The sequence below is a fragment of the Meleagris gallopavo genome, chromosome 1, assembly GCF_905368555.1.
Source record: "Meleagris gallopavo chromosome 1, MGAL_WU_HG_1.1, whole genome shotgun sequence".
NCBI lineage: Eukaryota > Metazoa > Chordata > Aves > Galliformes > Phasianidae > Meleagris > Meleagris gallopavo.
In genome coordinates, this window is record NC_139404.1 from 131,027,788 (window position 1) to 131,047,491 (window position 19,704).

The 19,704-nt window shown below is 42.3% G+C and overlaps 3 protein-coding genes across 3 annotated transcripts; 1 reads left to right on the forward strand and 2 right to left on the reverse strand.

Moving 5' to 3' along the window:
* Positions 1–2,624: 2,624 nt before the first annotated feature.
* Positions 2,625–3,038, reverse strand: LOC146545614 (histone H2A-like). Its single transcript, XM_085224978.1, has one exon. The coding sequence runs from the start codon at positions 3,036–3,038 to the stop codon at positions 2,625–2,627; it is 414 nt and encodes a 137-aa protein (XP_085081104.1).
* Positions 3,039–6,908: 3,870 nt separating this feature from the next.
* LOC146545615 (histone H2A-like) lies at positions 6,909–7,375 on the reverse strand. The gene has a single exon (XM_085216870.1). The coding sequence runs from the start codon at positions 7,373–7,375 to the stop codon at positions 6,956–6,958; it is 420 nt and encodes a 139-aa protein (XP_085072996.1). The 3' UTR covers positions 6,909–6,955.
* Positions 7,376–10,698: 3,323 nt separating this feature from the next.
* PDCL3 (phosducin like 3) lies at positions 10,699–15,711 on the forward strand. The gene is made up of 6 exons (XM_085214060.1): positions 10,699–10,838; positions 11,691–11,820; positions 12,412–12,502; positions 12,827–12,970; positions 13,411–13,619; positions 15,426–15,711. The coding sequence occupies exons 1-6, from the start codon at positions 10,833–10,835 to the stop codon at positions 15,566–15,568; spliced, it is 723 nt and encodes a 240-aa protein (XP_085070186.1). The 5' UTR covers positions 10,699–10,832; the 3' UTR covers positions 15,569–15,711.
* Positions 15,712–19,704: the final 3,993 nt, after the last annotated feature.

Below are 19,704 nucleotides of genomic sequence, written 5' to 3' on the forward strand. Positions count from 1 at the left end.
GAGCCTGACCCAGATGCTAGGGTAGCCTTCAGAAATACACTGATAACATGTAAAGTTTATTTGGGGTACAGAGGTGCTTTATTATACATTTAAACTGACAGTGATTATATACCCTCACTGAAGTGTGCATAACATGGTGAGCATGCACATCTTAAAGATGAAACAGGCTTCCCTGCTGCAGGAGACAAACAGTATTGGCAGTCAACAAAAGCTTCCATCATAACATTGAGTGTTATCCTCCTAACTGTCTTCAGACACAGCAAAAGAAAAAAAATTCAAAAACAATACAGGAATCCTGTGTGCTCCAAGGGTGCTCTTTCCTGGACCACTGTTTCTCTAAGTCTTTTTTCTATCTGCAGTTGTGCCAAAGAAAGGAGCAAGGCACTGACAACAGTGATGCCTCTCCCCAGCCAGGTTTTTTTTAGCTACCAGCCTTCAAAACAGCCCTTGTAGGCTGCAGACTCCAGAATGCCTACTGAGCATTCAGCCCTGGAAGACTGCATCTTCCTAAGTTGTTGCCTGATAGAATGCCTCAGGTTTGCCAGCCATGCTGCAGTCATATTTAAACTTTTTAGTTAAACCAGATGAATTTTGTAAGATGTAGATAATCGGTTATTTGTCAACAACAACAACAAACAAAAAAAAAAAAAAAAAAAAAGGAGGAAAGGAAAAGAAAGAAAAAAACCACAACAAGCACCAGCCTTGATGGCTGCCGTCCCTCTGACCTAGTCTTAAGCTGACTCCTGTGCTTTGGGCATGCGCAGTAACTCATAGCCATCTTATCTCAGCACAGGTCACACAGCTTTCCACAGTGAAGGAAACCCTTTAGACAAGCCTGGGTCATCCTTTGCTTTCTCTGCAGCAGAACTGAGACTCTGGGAACCGTTGCCATCAACATTTCCCTTTTTCTGTAAGATATGCTAATACAGACGTGGGGGGATTGCTGCTGAAACCTACTACATTGTTAACAATTATCAACTCATGTACCTGGTATGATGCAGTTTCACTCCAGAAAGAAGCCTCTGAAATTCTCACGATTTTTCATTATGAAGGCATCAGAGGCAATCTCTGCGTAAGAAGCTCTTGTCATCATTCCAAACTTTCTCCACCTCCTGTGCAAAGTCAAGTTATGGCAGCATCATGCTCAGGCATGCATGGTAATAACTTGCCAAACTGACATGAGTTTTGCTTTTTAGGCTAAAAATAAATAAATAAATAAATCAAGGAGGGGAGGAAAAAAAAAAAAAAAAAGCACAAACCAGAAGCAAAATGGTTTAACACACACGATACCAGCAGCAGATGTCATGAGCAGCTGTGTTGACACAGCAAAGGGAGCAGCACAGCATGGTAGGAGATGCACAGGCCCCTGCTGCTGCTGGAGCGCCACGCTGGGGGCAGCATCTTGGATGGGCCAGGAGCCAGCATAGCACAAAATGTAATCACCAGCCTGATGAGGGAACAGGGGAGTGTTTTTCTTCAAATACATCTTGCCTGTCAGTGTTAAATGAAAGTGCTGTAGGAAGACATCCCGCAACCCCCTAGGGAGCTGCTGTTGCTTTTCAAGGCAGCGGGTTCAGTTTATGACACAGGTCAGCACTTCAGCATCATTTCACCCTCTAAGTTTCAAGAAAAAAAAGCAGCACCATCTCAATGACTACAGGTCAAATACAGGAAACAGGCTCCCAAATATTGAGCTGGTAGAGTCTGTCTGGAAGTAGTTCTCCAAGTAACATTTTTGTCTGAATGGATTAATATATCTGAACCTGGTGGATAGTAGGGCCTTCCTGTTCTATGCTACAAACAGAATAAATAAAACAATAATGCACAACAAACATCAATACTGGTATGTCCTCAGTAGTGCTACAGTCTCAAGTACAAACCCAAGAGCGCTCAAGCAGTCTTTTCAGTTACATAGGTGCAGAACACAATCTTTAAAAGGTCTTGGGAAAGGTCATTTTCTGGATTGCACTTTATCGTGTAAGTTTGCTTGACCTGGATCCTAATAGAACGAGCCTCAAAGAGAGTAAGGAGAGTCTTAATGGAATCATGCTTAAAACAACTTTACATATCCTTAAGGCTGAATTGCTGTCAACATTTATGCACTGTCTATAGAAGACTCCTCAGATGGTACTCTGAATGCAGAAACCAAGGAGACAATGCCAAACACAATCCTCAGCCCAATGCGCATGTGGTGACGCTGAAGTTACAGCACAACACTATTTCAGCATTCCGATATTAGATAATTCATCAGCTTTACCATCATCGTGAACAAGCCCAGATGAAGTTTCTCAGGTGCTATCAGACGAAGCAGACTTTCACACACTGAATAAGGAGATTCCAGTTACCCACCCACCTGCTTTAAAGACAACAGGTAGTGGAAAGAAAACCCATCTTTCTGATGCAGCAAATACTTCATGGAAAAGCATAAGGTTGAGTTCTTTTCACAGGAATTCATAAAAGCAGTCTGACTTCTTTCTTCTGAAGAAAGTCCATAGGAAAACTTAAGCACCTTTCAGCCACCCACCTAGATATGCATACAAATATAGACCAAAAAACTACGCAGAGCACTGGGCTGGGGAAAAGAAGCCAGCAACAGCGACACAAGCTCAGGTGTGTGGTAGCAGCTAGAACTCCTGTGAATGGCCATTTTTGTGGGGTGGCTTAAGTGTCAATGTCTTCTTAGGAACAAGCTCAGGAAGAACATTAGGTAACACCCCTCCTTGAGCGATGGTCACACAGGAGAAGAGCTTGCTCAGCTCATCATCATTTCTCACAGCCAGCTGGATGTGTCGGGGCAGGATCCTGGCCTTCTTGTTTTCCCGTGCAGCATTTCCTGCCAGCTCCAGGATCTCCGCAGTCAGGTATTCCAGCACTGCAGCCATGTAGACTGCAGAACCAGGGCTGATCCTGTCAGCGTAGTGGCCTCTCTTAAGAAGCCTGCAGACTCGACCCACAGGAAACTGCAGACCAGCCAGGGCTGATTTCGTTTTCTTTGACACAAGACGGAGCTTTGTGTTTTCATTTTCACGTGCAGACATTCTAGCACCAATCTAGTGTAAGAAGAGGAAGAATTAGCAATAAGAAAAAACAACAAAAATTGAGCATTTAAGTCTATCCTCCCTTCCTCGCCATTCCACTGCCTTTCTCATTCCTGAGAAGTCAGTTTTTGTTTCTCAAGAAGTTTGCTACTTGTTTCATGTTCCTGTCTGGAGAAGCAGATATGTTAGGCTGCTTCTCCAGGAGACTGACATGTTTCCAGCCTTGGGACACCTACCACCTCAGCCAGAGCAGAGGTCAGCTTTCTGCTAGGCTCCTGAACTTCTCAAGAAAGAGAATTGGAACATGGGAACAAGGTTTTCTGACCCAGTATTAGAGGAGCACTGCTGTTAAAGGAAAAGGTTAAGCAAACAAGGCTTCAAGATGCAACAAGCATTCAGAAAGCTTTCAGGGAATCTTCACTGAACTTCCCCCTAGCAGAAACATGAACAGCTTCTGTAACCATGTCCTCCAAGAAAACAGAGCTAAAAATTTGTATGTTTTTCTGATGTAACAACAGAAAAATAAACAAAAAAATTTCCTTCATCTGCTGGAAACCACTTCAAACAGAGCCTGTCTTCTAAAGATGAGGAGACCTATTTCTGCAAAGTGACAGGCTACAAACAAAAACAAGATTTACAAGGAAGAGAAGCTGTTTTTACATTGGAGACTGAAATTGTTCTACTCTGTATACTGCAGTAGATTACTACAAATACATGAGTGCCATCTACTTGTATACTATTTCTCTTTTTACAACAAGCCTCCATTACTTATTACTGATGAAGATCTTGATATTGAATAGCTCCAGCTCTTTGATACATAACAAAAACCAGAAGGCAAACATAGGAAAATCCTGCCCCTGTGCATAGGATTTCTTTTAAGTTTCAATTGTAAGATGTTTTGAAATAAGAAGGGACTTCCCTCAGATTTCAGGAGAAACTAAATCAAACATTACATTAAAGCACTTTGAAGTATAATAAAAGAAAGGCTCTTATAGATTTCTGAGGACCCTAGAAAAAGGGGGCTTTAAAAGTAGCCCAGATATACAGAGCTAAAGATTCACCTTAAACACAGCCTCATATGAACAAAAAAAATTATATAAGCCACTATCTCATTCAATAGTGGCTTTTACTCATCCTGTTTGTTTCTAACACAAAGAAGCACACCCTTAAAGAAAAAGTTCTTACCTATACAAGTTACTTTAGCCCTTCTCTCCAGAAAAAAACACAACCAAACCAAACCACACTCTCTCCCCACAGCTGCCCCTTTTTAAGCTCCATGCTGGCAGCCATATCATTAGCAGCTCTTGCCTCATTTAATGCCACCAGAGTGAAGATTCATCCTCTCAAAATGAGAAACAATGAAAGTCACAACACTTGAGCAACACGGTGCAGTTCTTAAGTGCAGGTGAATTTGGTACTCTTCCTTGAAAAGCTGTTTTGCACTTTGTCAGCTGATTTTCTCCTCTGAAAAAATACATTATTTACTGCCTCGAAGAAGGGTGATACCTCTGACTGGCAATTCATTTATTACAGCTGTAAGGGGGCACACCGCACCCTGCTGCAGTCATCAAGAATTCAACCTAGTAGCCTCTACTGTGGTTGATTTTGCTGCCAGCAGTGGCCAAACTGCTTTATGAGCACATTGCAGAGCCTGGAAAAGGCTCGGGACTTCTGGTTGCCTCCATTCTATGGTTTGTCCCCCTCTGTCACATAGTTCATTTTTTTCCAAAGTCGTGTGTAGCAGTGGTGCAAGGTTTTATATGTTCTTTCAAGGGTTGAGTGTGTGGTGACAGCTGAATCTATTATTTCTCCAATGTATGAATGCTGAAGGGTTGAGCCTAGGCCCAAAAGAAACTATCACTAGCAGCTGAGCTAGGAGGCATTCATTCTCTGACATCCAAAGCCAGAGGTGTGTTTTCAGCTCACTCTGCAATCTGGTTAGTTTATGAATGGATTAAACTACTGGCTAGAAAAAAACAAATGAGATTGTTCTCAATCAAAGAAATTCTGAAAAAATAGATCTTGGAATTCACCACAAACTCAGTCTTTGGGGATAGGGCCTTTCTTCTCCCTCAGCTCTTTCATCACACAGAAAATGTCCAGTAAAGGCCTTTCCAGCAGCTGCATGAACACTGGATGTGCCTTCGAGAGTCTGTTTGGTGTGGTGCAGAGCAGAACCACAGAGGCAGTTTTCATCCTGGAGCAGCACTCTGAAACATAGCTCTCTTGATTAGCAGAGGGCTATAACTGCCACACTTAAAACTGCACGAAATGAGCATCTTGCTTGAATCTTCTCTCATTACTGCAAGCTTTTAGATTTTTGCTTCATTGAAAGAAATGAACATTCCCACCATTGCTTTGCATGGTCAAATAGCGGGACTAGTTTGATTTTCACGTGTTCGTTTCACATATATATCCTTTAAAGCTTTTTTTTTTTTTCTTTCCCAGTTAACAGCACAAGGCTGAAGTTGCATGTAGGACAAGATAGGCTGGAAGGAACAGCCTTAAGCTGTGCCAGGGGACGGTCAGGCTGGACACTGGGAAAAACAGCTTCTCCAAACAAATGGTGAGGCAGTGGCACAGGCTGCTCAGGGAAGTGGTGGAATCGTTGTCCCTGGAGGTGTTTGAGAACTGTGTGGATGTGGCACCGAGGGATGTGGTCAGTGGGTAATACTGCTGGCAGGCAAACACTTGGACTAGATGATTTTTGAGGGCTCTTCCAACCTTAACGATCCTATGATATAGTACAATTTTGTGCACAAAGCTGCAGATCTACTCCCAGGCATTTTTACATTTCTTTGCACCAGCATCTCCCACTTTCTCACTTCAGTGAAAAGCGTAGGCCAACCAAAAGCTCATCAAATTGATCTTTGCAAACAGGCTGTATACAACTCCTTCAATTGCCCACTACTGTGAAAAATTCAAGATGTTTGCTTTGCTCAGGAATCCTTTTCCTTTCCCACTCTTACTTAAGTGCAGCTTTGAGTTGTTTACATTGTGAATCACTACAGCTTCAAAGTCCCTCAAAATTGTAAAAGCTGACTTGTAGGCTCTGACACACTCATACTTTTAGAGTGCCCAGGTCAAATTCAACATGACGGGAATGCCTTATATAAAATAGGTTTTCACTCTGCCTGCAGGTTAGGAAGATGGTCTTAATCAGCTCTTCTCTGTAAGATGCTGCAAGGCAGTACCTCAAAGGCAGACTGATACTAATACACTTGCACCAGATCTCGTTTCCCCTCTCAATAGCAAATCTCAACATCACCTACAAACAGAGTGAGAAGCCTAGCAGTCTTCTCAAGGGAAAGTTTTCACTCTCAGTGAGTTAGTTAGCAAAGGCCTAAGAGTTTGCTTAGAGGAGAATATATTCATTATTCTGCACCAATAGGAAGAAGCAAGAGAATCACCTCCACCAACAGCACAAGGTTTAAATATGCTCCCTGGAGTCAGTATAGCAAGGAGGAGAAAGCGGTTTAGCCTCCTGTGAGAGATAGCTCACTGCAGCTTGCCAAGCAGTAAGGCATTAAAGCAAAGGGTAATCAACTCCTAAAGCAGAATTAACCTGTGAGGTGCTAAACTAACTGCACTGAGGCCGTGATAAATGTTCACATGAACATGCCTTGATTCCTCTGCCTGCTCTACAACCTTTACCTGAAAACATATTATAGAAGTAAACAAGCAATTTTAAAGAGTTATTTGGGTGGTATGCTAAACCGAGAAAATTATAAGGCAAGCACACTTCTGCGGAAATGAAGCTGTGGAAAGAAAGGAGAACAGTATTGCTTTCTGGAAATTTTTATTACAATCTTTAAAAATCCATTAAAAACAGTGGAAAAAAAACACAAGGAATTAAACAAATTAGTGCTGAGTCCCATTATTCATAAGTGCACAGATCAGACCAGAAAAAGCAAGTTTCACTGGCTATCAGGTTGTTCCTTAGGCACACCAGTACTTTTGGAAGTTTTCTTGGGAAGGAGCTGAGGGAGGATATTTGGCATAACCCCTCCTTGAGCGATGGTCACGCAGGAGAAGAGCTTGCTCAGCTCATCATCATTTCTCACAGCCAGCTGGATGTGTCGGGGCAGGATCCTGGCCTTCTTGTTTTCCCGTGCAGCATTTCCTGCCAGCTCCAGGATCTCCGCAGTCAGGTATTCCAGCACTGCAGCCATGTAGACTGCAGAACCAGGGCTGATCCTGTCAGCGTAGTGGCCTCTCTTAAGAAGCCTGCAGACTCGACCCACAGGAAACTGCAGACCGGCCATGGCTGATTTCGCTTTCTTTGGTGCAGCTTCAGGCTTGCTAGCCACTGTAAGTTTCTTCCCACGCCCAGACATTCTGAATAGCACAGAGAGACAAAGAATTGGAGATTTTCATAGTACCCAGGTAACTGATAATAAGAGGAGATAACAGCAAGGATAGTTACACTTTCTACTTTTCTACACCAAGAAGAAAGCTTGTTCCTTTCACGAGGGTAGAAAGAGCCACCCAATTAAGTTCATTAAAAACAGATCTAGGATAACTGCTACTGCCCCTTAGCAGCCTATTTTTGAGAGAGCAATAGTGGTTTGAAAAGCTATTGGTATGACTTACTGAAGCAGATGTAACGAGCTCAGAAAAGCAGTTTTTCAATATTTAGAATGTACTGGAGATTGAGGCAAGATGGACCACCTTACACAAGGTTTATCTTAAACAATAACTTATCTCAATGCTAGCTAAAGGCCAAGGCTGCCTCTTTTTCCAGGAGGACTCTGTATTTAAACTTCTTTTATTATTATATTAAATTTTCTGAATTCACATTAAATACAACACTTCAAGGACTTATACAGCCCACAAAGCCTTATCTGAGGAAAACCAAGAGATTTTCACTATCGTTTCTAAACTCATTCTTTAATAGATTTTTCTGGCTGCCGTAAAACTATGGAGGCTACTGTGCATGAGAGAGAAAGAATCAACTTGGACACAGTATTATTACAAACGTAGAAATAGATATTACTGTCAGTTTACTAGAATGACAATCAAGAAATTCAGTTCACCTAGAGAATATCTGCAGTTAAAGTGCCAAAAATACTTGATTATCCTATTTATTCAGACTTAAAATATTATTTAACTTCTAGCACAACTGTTTATAATATAAAAAACACATCATTAGACTAACATAATTTGTGTAGTTTTTAAATAGAGAAACTTAAATACTTAAGGAATAACAGAATAAAGTTTCAAAGGGAAGAAACAAAACAAAAAACCTACCCTGTATCAAAGTCTAAACAAAGCCAAGCTATAGCTTATTACCTCCAACTTCAAACAAACATTTTCTGTTAGCTTACGTTGCAGATATACTGTTACACATACAGTTTCTCTACAAAGCAAACCCAACTTTTTCCCTAAGCTTTATAGATGAAAGAGATATTCTATTACCTTCTGAAGAACTATTTTAAGCCTAAGCCGTGCTTTGCTATAGCCTACAGTCAGAGGCAAACAGTCCTCAAAAAACCATTTCCCCTAACCTGGAGCAGTGACTTTTATGAGCAAGATTTTCTCCCCATTAGTGGGGTCACCTGGACAATTAATGAGTCATTCCCACATGCAGCTCATCTTCCTCCAAACGCTTGATTGGAGGGAAAAGGAAGAAATACAGACACTCGGCGGTAAATCCTTCTTGGAGAGGGAGTAAAAGTCTAGGCTGTCTTCAAGGGCTAAACTACACTTATAGTTTAGTCTCTGTAATTATAGCAACTCTTAGTTGCTGGGGATGGAGTATTTCTGTTCATATACTGTATGTAAAAATCAATCCTCCCTTTCTAGCTAAGGCTTGACTTAGACAAGTATATAAAGGAAATATGAGTTTTAATCAAGAAAGAGGAAGGGAAATGGAGTAACATGGGTGCTTCCTAGGCAGAGGAGGCCTTTCAGCAAAGAGAATGGAGAAAGACTGCTAGCTTCACTTATATTCTGTGAGCAAAACCCCCTGAAGTGATGTGAAGGGAATGCTTCTAAGGTGTGTGCTTCTTCTGTTAACTCAGGACTTAGTCTGAGAATATGGGCTTCTGGTGCTCAGGGTCCTTGGTTAGTTCCACTGAATTCGCTTAGGTAATACAAGTGAGTGCCTTCATAGAATTACAGAATGGCCTGGGTTGAAAAGGACCACAATGATCATTTGGTTTCAACCCTCCTGCTACGTGCAGGGTCGCCAACCACCAGACCAGGCTGCCCAGAGCCACATCCAGCCTGGCCTTGAATGCCTCCAGGGATGGGGCATCCACAGCCTCCTTGGGCAACCTGTTCCAGTGTGTCACCACCCTCTGTGTGGAAAAACTACTTCCTGATATCTAACCTAAATTTATGCTGTCTTGATTTAAAACCATTCCCTCTTGTCCTATTAATAGCAACCCATGTAAATACTCATTTCATTCACTTTGTAAAAAATGAGTGTACTTTTTGTGCTTATGCCCTTTTTGTATTTGTTTCTAGGTGTCCAAAACAGGTTCTAAGAGCAATAGGCAAGAACTATGTGCGTGAATGGTATTTTCAGCTTCAGAAGATGAATATTAAACCAGCAGGGTCCCCTTAAAGCTCAGGCCCCTACAAAACATTTCTACACTGAAATGTACTGAAATTTACCTGCATAAACAGATAAGCCTTCCATTCTGCTTGCCAGGTGTTAACTGTGGATCAGAACCAAAATACTTTGGCTCCTAGAGAGGGCCTTCAGTAGATTCCAAAACTGCATTCCTAAAAACCTCAGCACAGATGCTGGCTTCAAAGTTCTTATGTAATCTATAATTGTGACTCCAACACCACTCAGACAACCACGGCTTCCACGGTGATGAACATTTTGGTGCACCTAAACATCAAGTTGAGTCTTCCCCTCCTTCAGGGACATAGGAGGTGGATATGGGACACGTTCCATGCATCCAAATATTCATTTTAACTATCACTGTCAACTGTTTCAGCTGTGGCTATCAATCTCAAAGGGAGGACGGGTGATTGTGCCTTCCATTCAGTAGAACGGACTAGTGGTTAGCACAGTAAAAATCTAGTTGGGTTGTAAGGAGACATAAATTTTTATTTCAGTCCCTTGGTGGAGCACAGAAAAAGAACAATCTCAAGGCCTGCAGACTGGCTGTGTGAGGTAGTTTCTGGGGACACAGGGTTAGGATCCCCATTCCTGAGCGTGCTGGCTAACAAACTACAGCACAAAATGTAGAAAGATAAGATTTTTTTTTGCAGGATTGGAGATGTGTTTTTAGGGAATGGGGTGCTGGCCCCAATGGAACAATGAAGGGATGGATTTTCCTACATGTCTGTGTGAAATCAAAGCTCCAGAGGGGCTAGGGATCTCATACCCAGCCCACTCCTTTGTGGTTGCTCAGTGGTGCTCAAAACCAATGTAAAAGCGACTATCTAAGCACCACCTGAGGGTGGCTGGGCACAGACTCTTCAGGTCAGTGATCACAGCCCCAAACTGCTGGATTTCACTCCTTTCCCTCTAATGTGGAAAGGACCGCCTGGATTTTCACACAGCTCGCTTGCGAGAGGCAGACGAGAGACCCATAGTCCGTAGCCGTATGCCACACGCTCAGCGCCAGCCGCGGATCCGAAGCCACCGAGCCTCCAATCGGGAGTGGGCCGCACTGACAGCGAGCCCTGCCTTATTAGGCGCTCCGGGAAGCGGCAGTGGCGACACCGGCCCCGCCTCGTCCCCGTCCGCCAGCACCGCCTCTCCGCGCCGCGCACGCCGGGACTGGCCCTGCCCAGCGCCGCCGCTCCCCGGGCCGCGGTCTCTCACGCAAGATGCAGGTGAGAGCTGGGGGTCGCGGCAGTCCGACCCTGCCCCAGCCCGTGGCGCGGGGGAGCCCGGCGGAGCGGCGTGCAGAGCCGTAAAGACCAACGGCCTCGGCTCCGGGCCTCGCCGAGCGGGGCTGCGGCCGTGCGTGGCGTTGTGGGGCGCCGGGTTGGGCTCTTCTCTCTTTAAGGGCGGTGTGCGATTTTCGCTGTTGTAGTAAGCAGATGGGTGGGTGGCTTAAGCGCTTCTGCGTGTTGACAGATGGCAGGAGTGCTGAAAAGTCTACAAGTAGTGTGCCTTGGGGTAGAGAAGAGATGTGGTCTCACAGAATCACAGAACGGTAGGGGTTGGAAGGGACCACCGCAGATCATCTAGTCCAGCCCTCCTGCAAAGCAGGCTACCTACAGCAGGCTGCCAAAACAAAACCAACCTGGTGTGTAACTTAAAAACGCTTCCATTGAATTTCTCAGCAACGCAGGGGTGCACACTGGGCTTCTTTTTTAGGTTATTGGAACTTCATTGCAAAGGCTTTTAAAATTCAGGAGCAACCTCAGTACAGACCTAGATATGTTCCCTCACAGTGGCCTTACCTTGAGAGACTGTGTGCACTTCCCTCCAAGTGCTGGCTTAGTGATGATCACAGCACTTCCAGACTTGTCCCCTGCCAAGATGTGCTCTGGAGTAGAATCAAGTCACTACTTATGGGGCTACAAGGGAGCCTTGGTGTCAGGAGGATGCATGCTGTAGCTTTCTGATGCTGTCTGGATGATTACACTTCATCACTGTGCTGTGTTTCCTGAAAAACTTGCTTGAATGTAACAAAGCTCTCCTCAGATACCAATCATCCACTTCTTGTTTTACTGTAGGACCCAGAGAAAGACACCGAGTGGAATGACATCCTGCGTAAGAAAGGTATCCTTCCTCCAAAGGAAAACCGAGAAGAGCAGGAGCGTGCCAAGGAAGAGGAGCAGCTTGAAATCCTTCAGAAATCTCTCGGTGAGTGCATGTGCCTGTGAAGCAATGTGTCCTCTTCTAAACCGTAGGGGATACCAAAGCTAATTCTTGGAGTGTTGCATCTGTTGACAGTATCAGACAAATACATTCTAGAATGTATGGCCTCTTCCAGAGCAGGAAGACTCTCTTCTTGATGACAGCCCCATGATTTTGAAACATTTACTTGTATACAGTTGAAATAAGAAGTGTTTCAGTGGAGTGTGTTATATGAATGTACAAATAAAACATCTCATAAACATAATCGTTGTATACATCCTCCATTATTCAGCCATCCCTGCTGTATTGTATGTTTGTGCTGCAGTCACAGAGCTTAAAAGCTAGCTGTGGTTCTTCTGCACCAGCGTAGCCAGCCTTTGGCTTAGAATCCTTGTTGTATTTATATCTATATGTATAGAGTTCATAATATTTTCTAAAAAAAAAAAAAAAAAAGAGTAGTGTAATATTGGAGAGGAAAAAACACATTTCCCATACATAAAATATATTTCCCATATCTAAATTCTGTTAGACTGAAAGGCTGATGAGTTTTGTTTCCAGAATGATATATTTGCTGATTTAATGTTGCTTCTTTTCTAGTGAAAACGTATGAGGACATGACTCTGGAGGAGCTAGAAGAAAACGAGGATGAATTTAATGAGGAAGATGAGAAAGCTATCGAAATGTACAGGTTAGAACATCATGTGGAGCTTGGCTTTAATGATTTTTTTTTTTTCCTTGTGTATCTCTTGTGATTTCTACCGTCTAACTTGGTAGCGTAGCATCTGCAGAAGAAACATCAAATCTCTTTCATGGAGCACAATTGTACATACTGCATGTCGATAGCTCAAATATGGGGTGCAAATATAACAACATCTATAGCCTACTTCAACTTGCTTTTATCACTTTGGGATTTCTACATCTTTGTGTAACCTGCTTCTAAAGTCTGGGTTTCAGCCAGGTACTTTAAATGTATCTATTTTTTAAGATCTCTTTCCCATTCTTTATTGTTCAGACAGCAAAGATTAGCAGAAATGAAAGCAGCTCAAATGAAGAATAAATTTGGAGAAGTTCTGGAGATTTCAGGGAAGGATTATGTTCAAGAGGTTACGAAAGCTGGGAAAGGTATATGGGTAGTCCTGCACCTCTACAAACAGGGGTAAGATCTTAGTTATTTAACCTCTAAACCTTTTGTGGCTCCTGACAAATGTATAGTTAGTGTGGAAATCAAGGAACTGAATCTGGAGTTAAAAGAATTGTTACTAATTTGCTTTCTGTTGGCTTCAAGACTGCTGAGTTTTGCTGTTGAAAGGATGTCACTATGAAGTGATGCTGTTGGTATCTTAATTAAAAACGAGCAACAAAAAAAGTAGCAACAAACAAAACAAAGAAAAGAAAAAGCCACACCAACTTCTAGTGGTACTAATTTAATTTGAATGCTAGAGAACTGGACAACAAAAGTAGTCAGAAATTGCTTTCGGTACATTTGTATTCCCACTGAACTGTTATTTCTGATTCTTTTTTTCTGAAGAAGATTGCTATCAAATGAGTCTTTTTTTAGTTTTTCTTCTTATATGTGTCTCTTGCTGTTCTTGACAGAATTCCACTCTGTGCCTTAATAAACCAACATTTAAGTGGACTTGCGAAAAAGTTCAGAGATGTGAAATTCATCAAAGCTATCTCTACCACCTGCATACCCAACTATCCCGATAAGAATCTGCCTACGATATTTGTCTACCTTGAAGGAGACATCAGAGCTCAGTTCATTGGGCCTTTGGTGTTTGGTGGCATGAACTTGACAAGGGATGGTGAGTGTCTGCATCCAACTGCTGTGAACATCTTTGCAAGAAGCTAAGGAGGTGAAGAGAGAATTAAGAGAATGGAGATCACTAAGAGCCACGCGATGAGTTGTTTTTGCTGTTATCTTCTGCCCAACTTTTTGGCTCAATACCACATGATTGAAGTGATATTGGAAAAGCAGCAAGTATAGGCCAATGTGAAGGTATTTAGAAAGCTGTGGTTTGCAGGAGGTTGGCAGGGAGTAGTATCATAAAGCAGTGCTTGGAGACACGTGTGCAATGGAAGAGGCTCTAGTTGTTGGAAAGTAACTGGAACAAATGCAATTCCTGGACTTCACTAGAGATAAAAGGATACTTGTTGGCTTTCTGGGTAGGTGTATTAGTACAGATACTGTCAAGCTTTTGCAAAGGCATCTTGATCTGAAATGAGCCACAGGTAAGGAGTGTTTCAGGTCCCTGCTGAATGGTAGCAGTTGTCTGTGTTGCGGTAGGATGCAAAGAGGATTTTGTAGTGTGCTTTATTTTGTTTTTTTTTTTCTAATAAAATCCTCAAATTTACAGATTACATTGAGTGTATGCTGTAGAAGATGCTCTGTTTGACGTGTCAGAAAGAGAAAAGCTCACCAGTGAAACTGCTAATTTGAGAATAACTAACTGTATGTAGAGGTTGTCTAATCATACATTAAAAGGAACAGTCATAGAGAACATACAGTTATTTTTCTCCCATTTTTAGCACATAAATAGTTGATTTTGAGGGATCCAAAGGTAGCTAGCTGAGCTAGCTTAATTCAGTCATAGCAAAAAGCTGGGCACTGCAATTCTGTACTTTTATTTTTATTTCTTCTCTCTCTAATTCTAGGTGATTTCCATTGGAAATTGAATAAAGTGTGTGCTTGCATTCGTTACTTTGTAAAGTCTGAAGAAAATTAGGTTTTATGATGGATTTTCCAGCAGGACTAGGAGAAAGGTTTCAACTGAGTGTGTTGTATTGACTTTCCTCTACTTCTGGGAAACAATCCAATTTGGATCTATTTAGTAACAGGCACACTACTGATGGGGAGTTTTTACTGTCTTGCAAATGAACTAATAATCAGTGCAAGGAGTAGCCGGAAAGGGGTGAATTGCATATTTTTCAGGGATATAGTTTACAATTCAGGTATATTGATGAGATAGCTTGAGTGGCTAAAGAAATGTAGCTATTCCTGCCTCTTCTGACTGTGCTGAGCTTGCTGTTTGATGCATACAGCTGTAATCTCTCAGCAGTGAATGTTCAAACCTGATTTCTCTCCTTAAGTGGATAGAAGGAGGTTGTGTTCTTTCAACAGGGAAGTTGCCTTATGCAAAGCTGCTGCTCTGTGTCCATTGTCTCTGACATTCCCTGTTGTAAAGGGAGCCAGGAGGCACAAGGAATGACATTGCGGGCTCAGAGTACTGCTCTGCAGATGACCACTTTGGTGGCTTTGTGCTCCGGGCTGAGATCTGAGTCAGCACTCCTAATCTTGAAGGAAGGACTTGGCTGGAGTGGGGTGAGGGACAGGGCAGGGGAGCTGAGATGGGATGGCAGGGGAGGGATAGAGTATGACCCTTGTTTTGATGATGTTCATGGTAGTGTGGTAAGAGAAGCCAGCTGGGGAAACAAGGTGGGAAGAACTGAGGAGAATTGTCAAGATCTGAGGTCCTTTTGAGAGTAAATCAGAAAGGTGAGGAGCTGTGTGTTGAGATAAATAAATCAGCAAATATCAAAAGGAGTCAGAGATAGAAAACAGCCTAGTCTGCTTCCCCTTATTCATGACACTCTTATTTTGCTCTGTGTAGAACTGGAGTGGAAGATCTCAGAGTCAGGTGCCATCAAGACAGACCTTGAGGAGAACCCCAGGAAACAGATCCAGGACCAGCTCATGTCCTCCATAAGGGCATGCGTCCAAACCAGGGGAGAGAGTGACTCAGAGGATGACTGACTCCTACATCAGCATCAGGATTGATACAGTACACTTGCAGCCAGTGTTCCTGCCTAAAGGACTGGATCTTCCTGAACCCCAGAAGTGGAGCATTTCAAGGCAGCCATTTATCTAGAAATTGAAAGTCGGTGTTTTTTTGATTTTGGTGATGTGGGCATTTTTCCTGAAAAAAATTACTGCAGCTTCACTTGAGATCATGAAAGACTCTTTATATTACAAAGCCTGAGTAAATCTTACTCCAAGTTTTAAAATATAGATATTGGTAGATACAAAAGTCTCTTGGTATTATTTTCTTAATGAACTGCTGACACTACTTTTTTTTTTTTTTTTTTTAACATAAAATATGAAGTGACCTAAAGCGTAATAGTTTAACTACATTAGTATAAATAATTGATCTTAAACATGGTGAGTTACAGCATGGCACTTGGTCTTCTGTTAACCTGTCCTGTGTAGATGCTGGATGGAGAGAGTGGACTGTGTGGAGAGCTCAGGGAGGTGACATGGGTGCTGCTGAAAGCCATGTGTGGAGTGCTGGCAGAAGGGCTAGCACAAGTGGGAGAGCTGGGGGCCCCAACATCTTCAGAGATGCATTGGTGATGGTCAATATCATCTTGGACCTGCTAAGTCCAGAACTCCCTTTCATGTACATGAATTTGCTTAGCAGCAGTATTGTGCCTTTTGCAGCACTGTCACGTAATCAGGAAAGAAGATTCAAGATAGTGGCATTCCAGTGTGAAATTACTGACTTCCACTTACTGAGAAGTTTGATGCTTTACTACAGTAATGCCACTGCCATATGGAAGGGAAAACAATGTTTGAAGAGCTAATATCTTCCTATATTAAAGCAAAAATAAAATACTCTTCTAGGTAAAGCAGTAATAATTGAAGTCTTAGTTCAACTCTATCTCTTCCTTTCCTGAATTGTAGCTCTTCTAACACTGAACTGTGTACTTATTTTGGATTGGAACAGCAGACACTGAAATTTTTCTCTTTGAGATCTGCATGGGAATTTGAGTGTAACTTAAGTCTTTCTGACTTTTGTATCTTTGGTAAAACATCTAAAACAACACTGTGGAAGTGAGTAAAATGCAGCAGGATACAGGCTGATAAATATTGGTTATTAGATTTTGTATGTATTGACACGCTTCTTGACACTGGGCTATGCAAAATGCTATCAGACTAAATGCTATCAGCCTTTTTGGTGCTTACCTATGTCTTCTTACAATCTACAAAAAGGACAACTCTTTCTCTTCAGAAAAACCAATAAGTGACTTCTATAGAAGTCATTTACATTAAAAGGATTCTAACAGAAGTCTGCATGGTTTTTCTTTGCTCGTCCTTGTTTAAGTGTGCATTGTTTCACACCTTGGAATGACCTCTGAGTATATCAGCTGGATTTCTTTAGGAGGATGCTAACTGAGAGGAGCAATCACCAAGGGGCATTTGATACAAAGAGTAAGGCAAGAGCTAGTTTGAAATAAGACCCTCTGTGAGATGGTTTGGAATGAATGTCATATCCTCAGCCTTTCTCTCTCCACATTTGCTGCTGTTAGCAGTTCAGCTGTCTTAGTGCGGGCACAGCTGCCACACTCTTCTCAGTTTATTTTTAAAGCTTATCAACTTTCTAAGTAAGAAGGGCAGAAACTCCATTTTGTGTCACTGCTGCAACATATTCAATTTAAAGTATAATCGAAAAAGTAGCTAGAGCTCTGGATGCATTTTTGCTTCTGTTGCTAGCTCTTTTGAGCCTCTTTAAGGAAGGAGGGTGGCGATAACTGCAGGTAGGCTTTTGAGGTTTTCTGGACCGCTGGTTTCTCCTGTTATGGTCCATGAATCAATACAGTATTCTGTCTTCAGTCTTTGCTTCCAGCACATCCTCTCTGTGCCTGTCAGATACTTTCATCCAAGGACTTACTGTGAGAAATCTTGCTCTGGTTATAAATTTGCCATGCACATCTTCCTGTACAGATAACGTCTAGTCTCTACTCAGCACTTTCTTTTCAGTTTTTAAATACATATCTGTGACCAGTGCTGGACAGGACAGCCTATGTACTGCCAACCCTTAATTTCAGACCACTGATGAGGGCATGTATTTAATAGCATTGGATGGTTTGGAGGTGACCATGAGAGGTTTCTCACCAAGTCTCCTGCACAAAGCAGTCTGGACATGCACGAGGATGCACCTGCTAGTACTGATCATTGGGTGGCTGAAGGACAAAATGCATCTGATGACCAGACCATAGGAAATTGCTATGTGCCTATGACTTGTACCATCTTTTACTCTGTATTCTTGTATATCCTGTACTCTGAGATGCTTGATGAGTTGACATGTGGGAGAGAATGTCATCCTTAATAGAGTAGATGGGACAGTAACAGAAAACCAGAAGAGGTTGAAGGTTCTGCTGAGCTACTGACACTCATGCAGAGCATCATTTTTAATGGTCTCTGTGCTTCCTGGTATTTGGCTAAGTGTGAAAACAACTCTCTAATCCTGTTCTCTTTCTTGCCAATTGTATTGTCCTGATCAAGGCCTTTTGTAGAAATTAGATCTCTGCTGGATATGGATAATGAGCTCTGTTTAACCTTTCAGCATAGCAGAAACTACGGAAGCATTCAGGTAAGGGGAATGAGCTTTTATTTAAAAGGAAGCCATTTGCTAAATAGCAAACCAAACCAGCCATTAATATCCATAGCAGAATGAGGCAATATAATGTGGGAAAATAACCGGGGAAACGGAATGCTCACTTGCAAAGATTTGGGGCGCTGTCACTAAATGCACTTTTGATATTTTTGCAACCTGTCAACAGTGTCAGACCAATGATCTCCTCTGTGCACTAAGGCTCTGGAGAGTCAAAGGCACTGATCTTGTAAAGCCTGCTGAGTTTCATAGAAGATCCTGTTCTGTGCAGTGCTATGAGAGCATCACTGACTCATCCCACACAGCAGCAGTGCCTGAGGGTGGGAAGGAAAGTAACCATGGGCCATAGAGAGATGCGGATGATTCACCATTAGTGGACAGTCACTCAAATTCTTTCTGTGCGTGTGAAATGTGAGTAAACCTGTAGTTATAAAGAATGCAGTCTTCACAGTGTGGGTCTTAAGTCTGCTGCTTACCCAGGTTGTATGAGCAGACAGTTGATGGCAGGCTGCCCTGATCCAGCTAAGACTCCACTCTGATCTTCCTCTACCTCGATCTGCTTGCAGGGATGATCTACACTCATCAAATCCTGCCAAACCTGGAGGGTAACAATTTCCATGTGCTTTATACACACAATGCCCTGTGTTGTACAAGCATGGTAATGAAGGGGAAAAGCCAGTTCTCCAGGTTCTTAGACCTACCATGGCCAGGGTACCTGTGCTTGGACACAAGTGTTCTCAGAAGCTGGATTTCAGGAGGTGATTTTCATCAAATTTCAGCTGTATTTTTGTTCCTATACTGCAAGTTCAATTTCACAATAGTTTATCACTATTCTCTCAAAATCCAAAAAGTTCTATATTTCGAGTCTGTGTAGCAATATGAATTAAGACTTCTAATGCAAACCACAATAACTTAGCTTGGACTAATTTGTTTTATAAGGGGGGCAAAAAGAAAAAGCGCCATAATATGATTTTTTTTCTGCATATTTATTGGGATTAGATCATGTCTAAAGGAACACCACTCTTGCTAAGATCAAAGGGGACCGCTTTCCCTTCTCTATATGCCAGTCACATCCTTTAAAACCACTGCACTGCTAAACCTAATCTATTCCTTGTCAATTGTTGGGAATGCAGCATATATCCAGTTAAACTCATTCCTCATTACAGCCCATTTTAAATCACTCTTCATTTCAATTTCATTTAGCTAATTCAGTCATCAAAGGAGTGCGAGAGGCATAAAGTACTTCACTGATGCACTTATCTCGTCACAGAATTAGAAAAAAAGTATTGAACGTCTTTGGTCTACTTGCAGGTGGCTTTTGTGATGCCAAGAGAGGATTCACTCCCTCCCTTGGAAGAGTTTTGAGCTTCAGATGAGAACCTTTGAGAAGAAAATCCAAGCAGCGAGAATCTCTCTAGACTTGTGTGGGAGATTGATGAGCATTCCAACTTGTTTTTATGTAATGTATTCAATCTTTCATTTCCTGACACGGTGCCAT

Coding starts and splice junctions, on each gene's coding strand:
- LOC146545614 (XM_085224978.1), bottom strand. CDS start 3,038: ATGTCTGCACGTGAAAATGAAAACACAAAGCTCCGTCTTGTGTCAAAG.
- LOC146545615 (XM_085216870.1), bottom strand. CDS start 7,375: ATGTCTGGGCGTGGGAAGAAACTTACAGTGGCTAGCAAGCCTGAAGCT.
- PDCL3 (XM_085214060.1), top strand. Junction 11,821..12,411: donor AATCCTTCAGAAATCTCTCG/GTGAGTGCATGT, acceptor CTTCTTTTCTAG/TGAAAACGTATGAGGACATG. Junction 12,503..12,826: donor AAAGCTATCGAAATGTACAG/GTTAGAACATCA, acceptor TTTATTGTTCAG/ACAGCAAAGATTAGCAGAAA.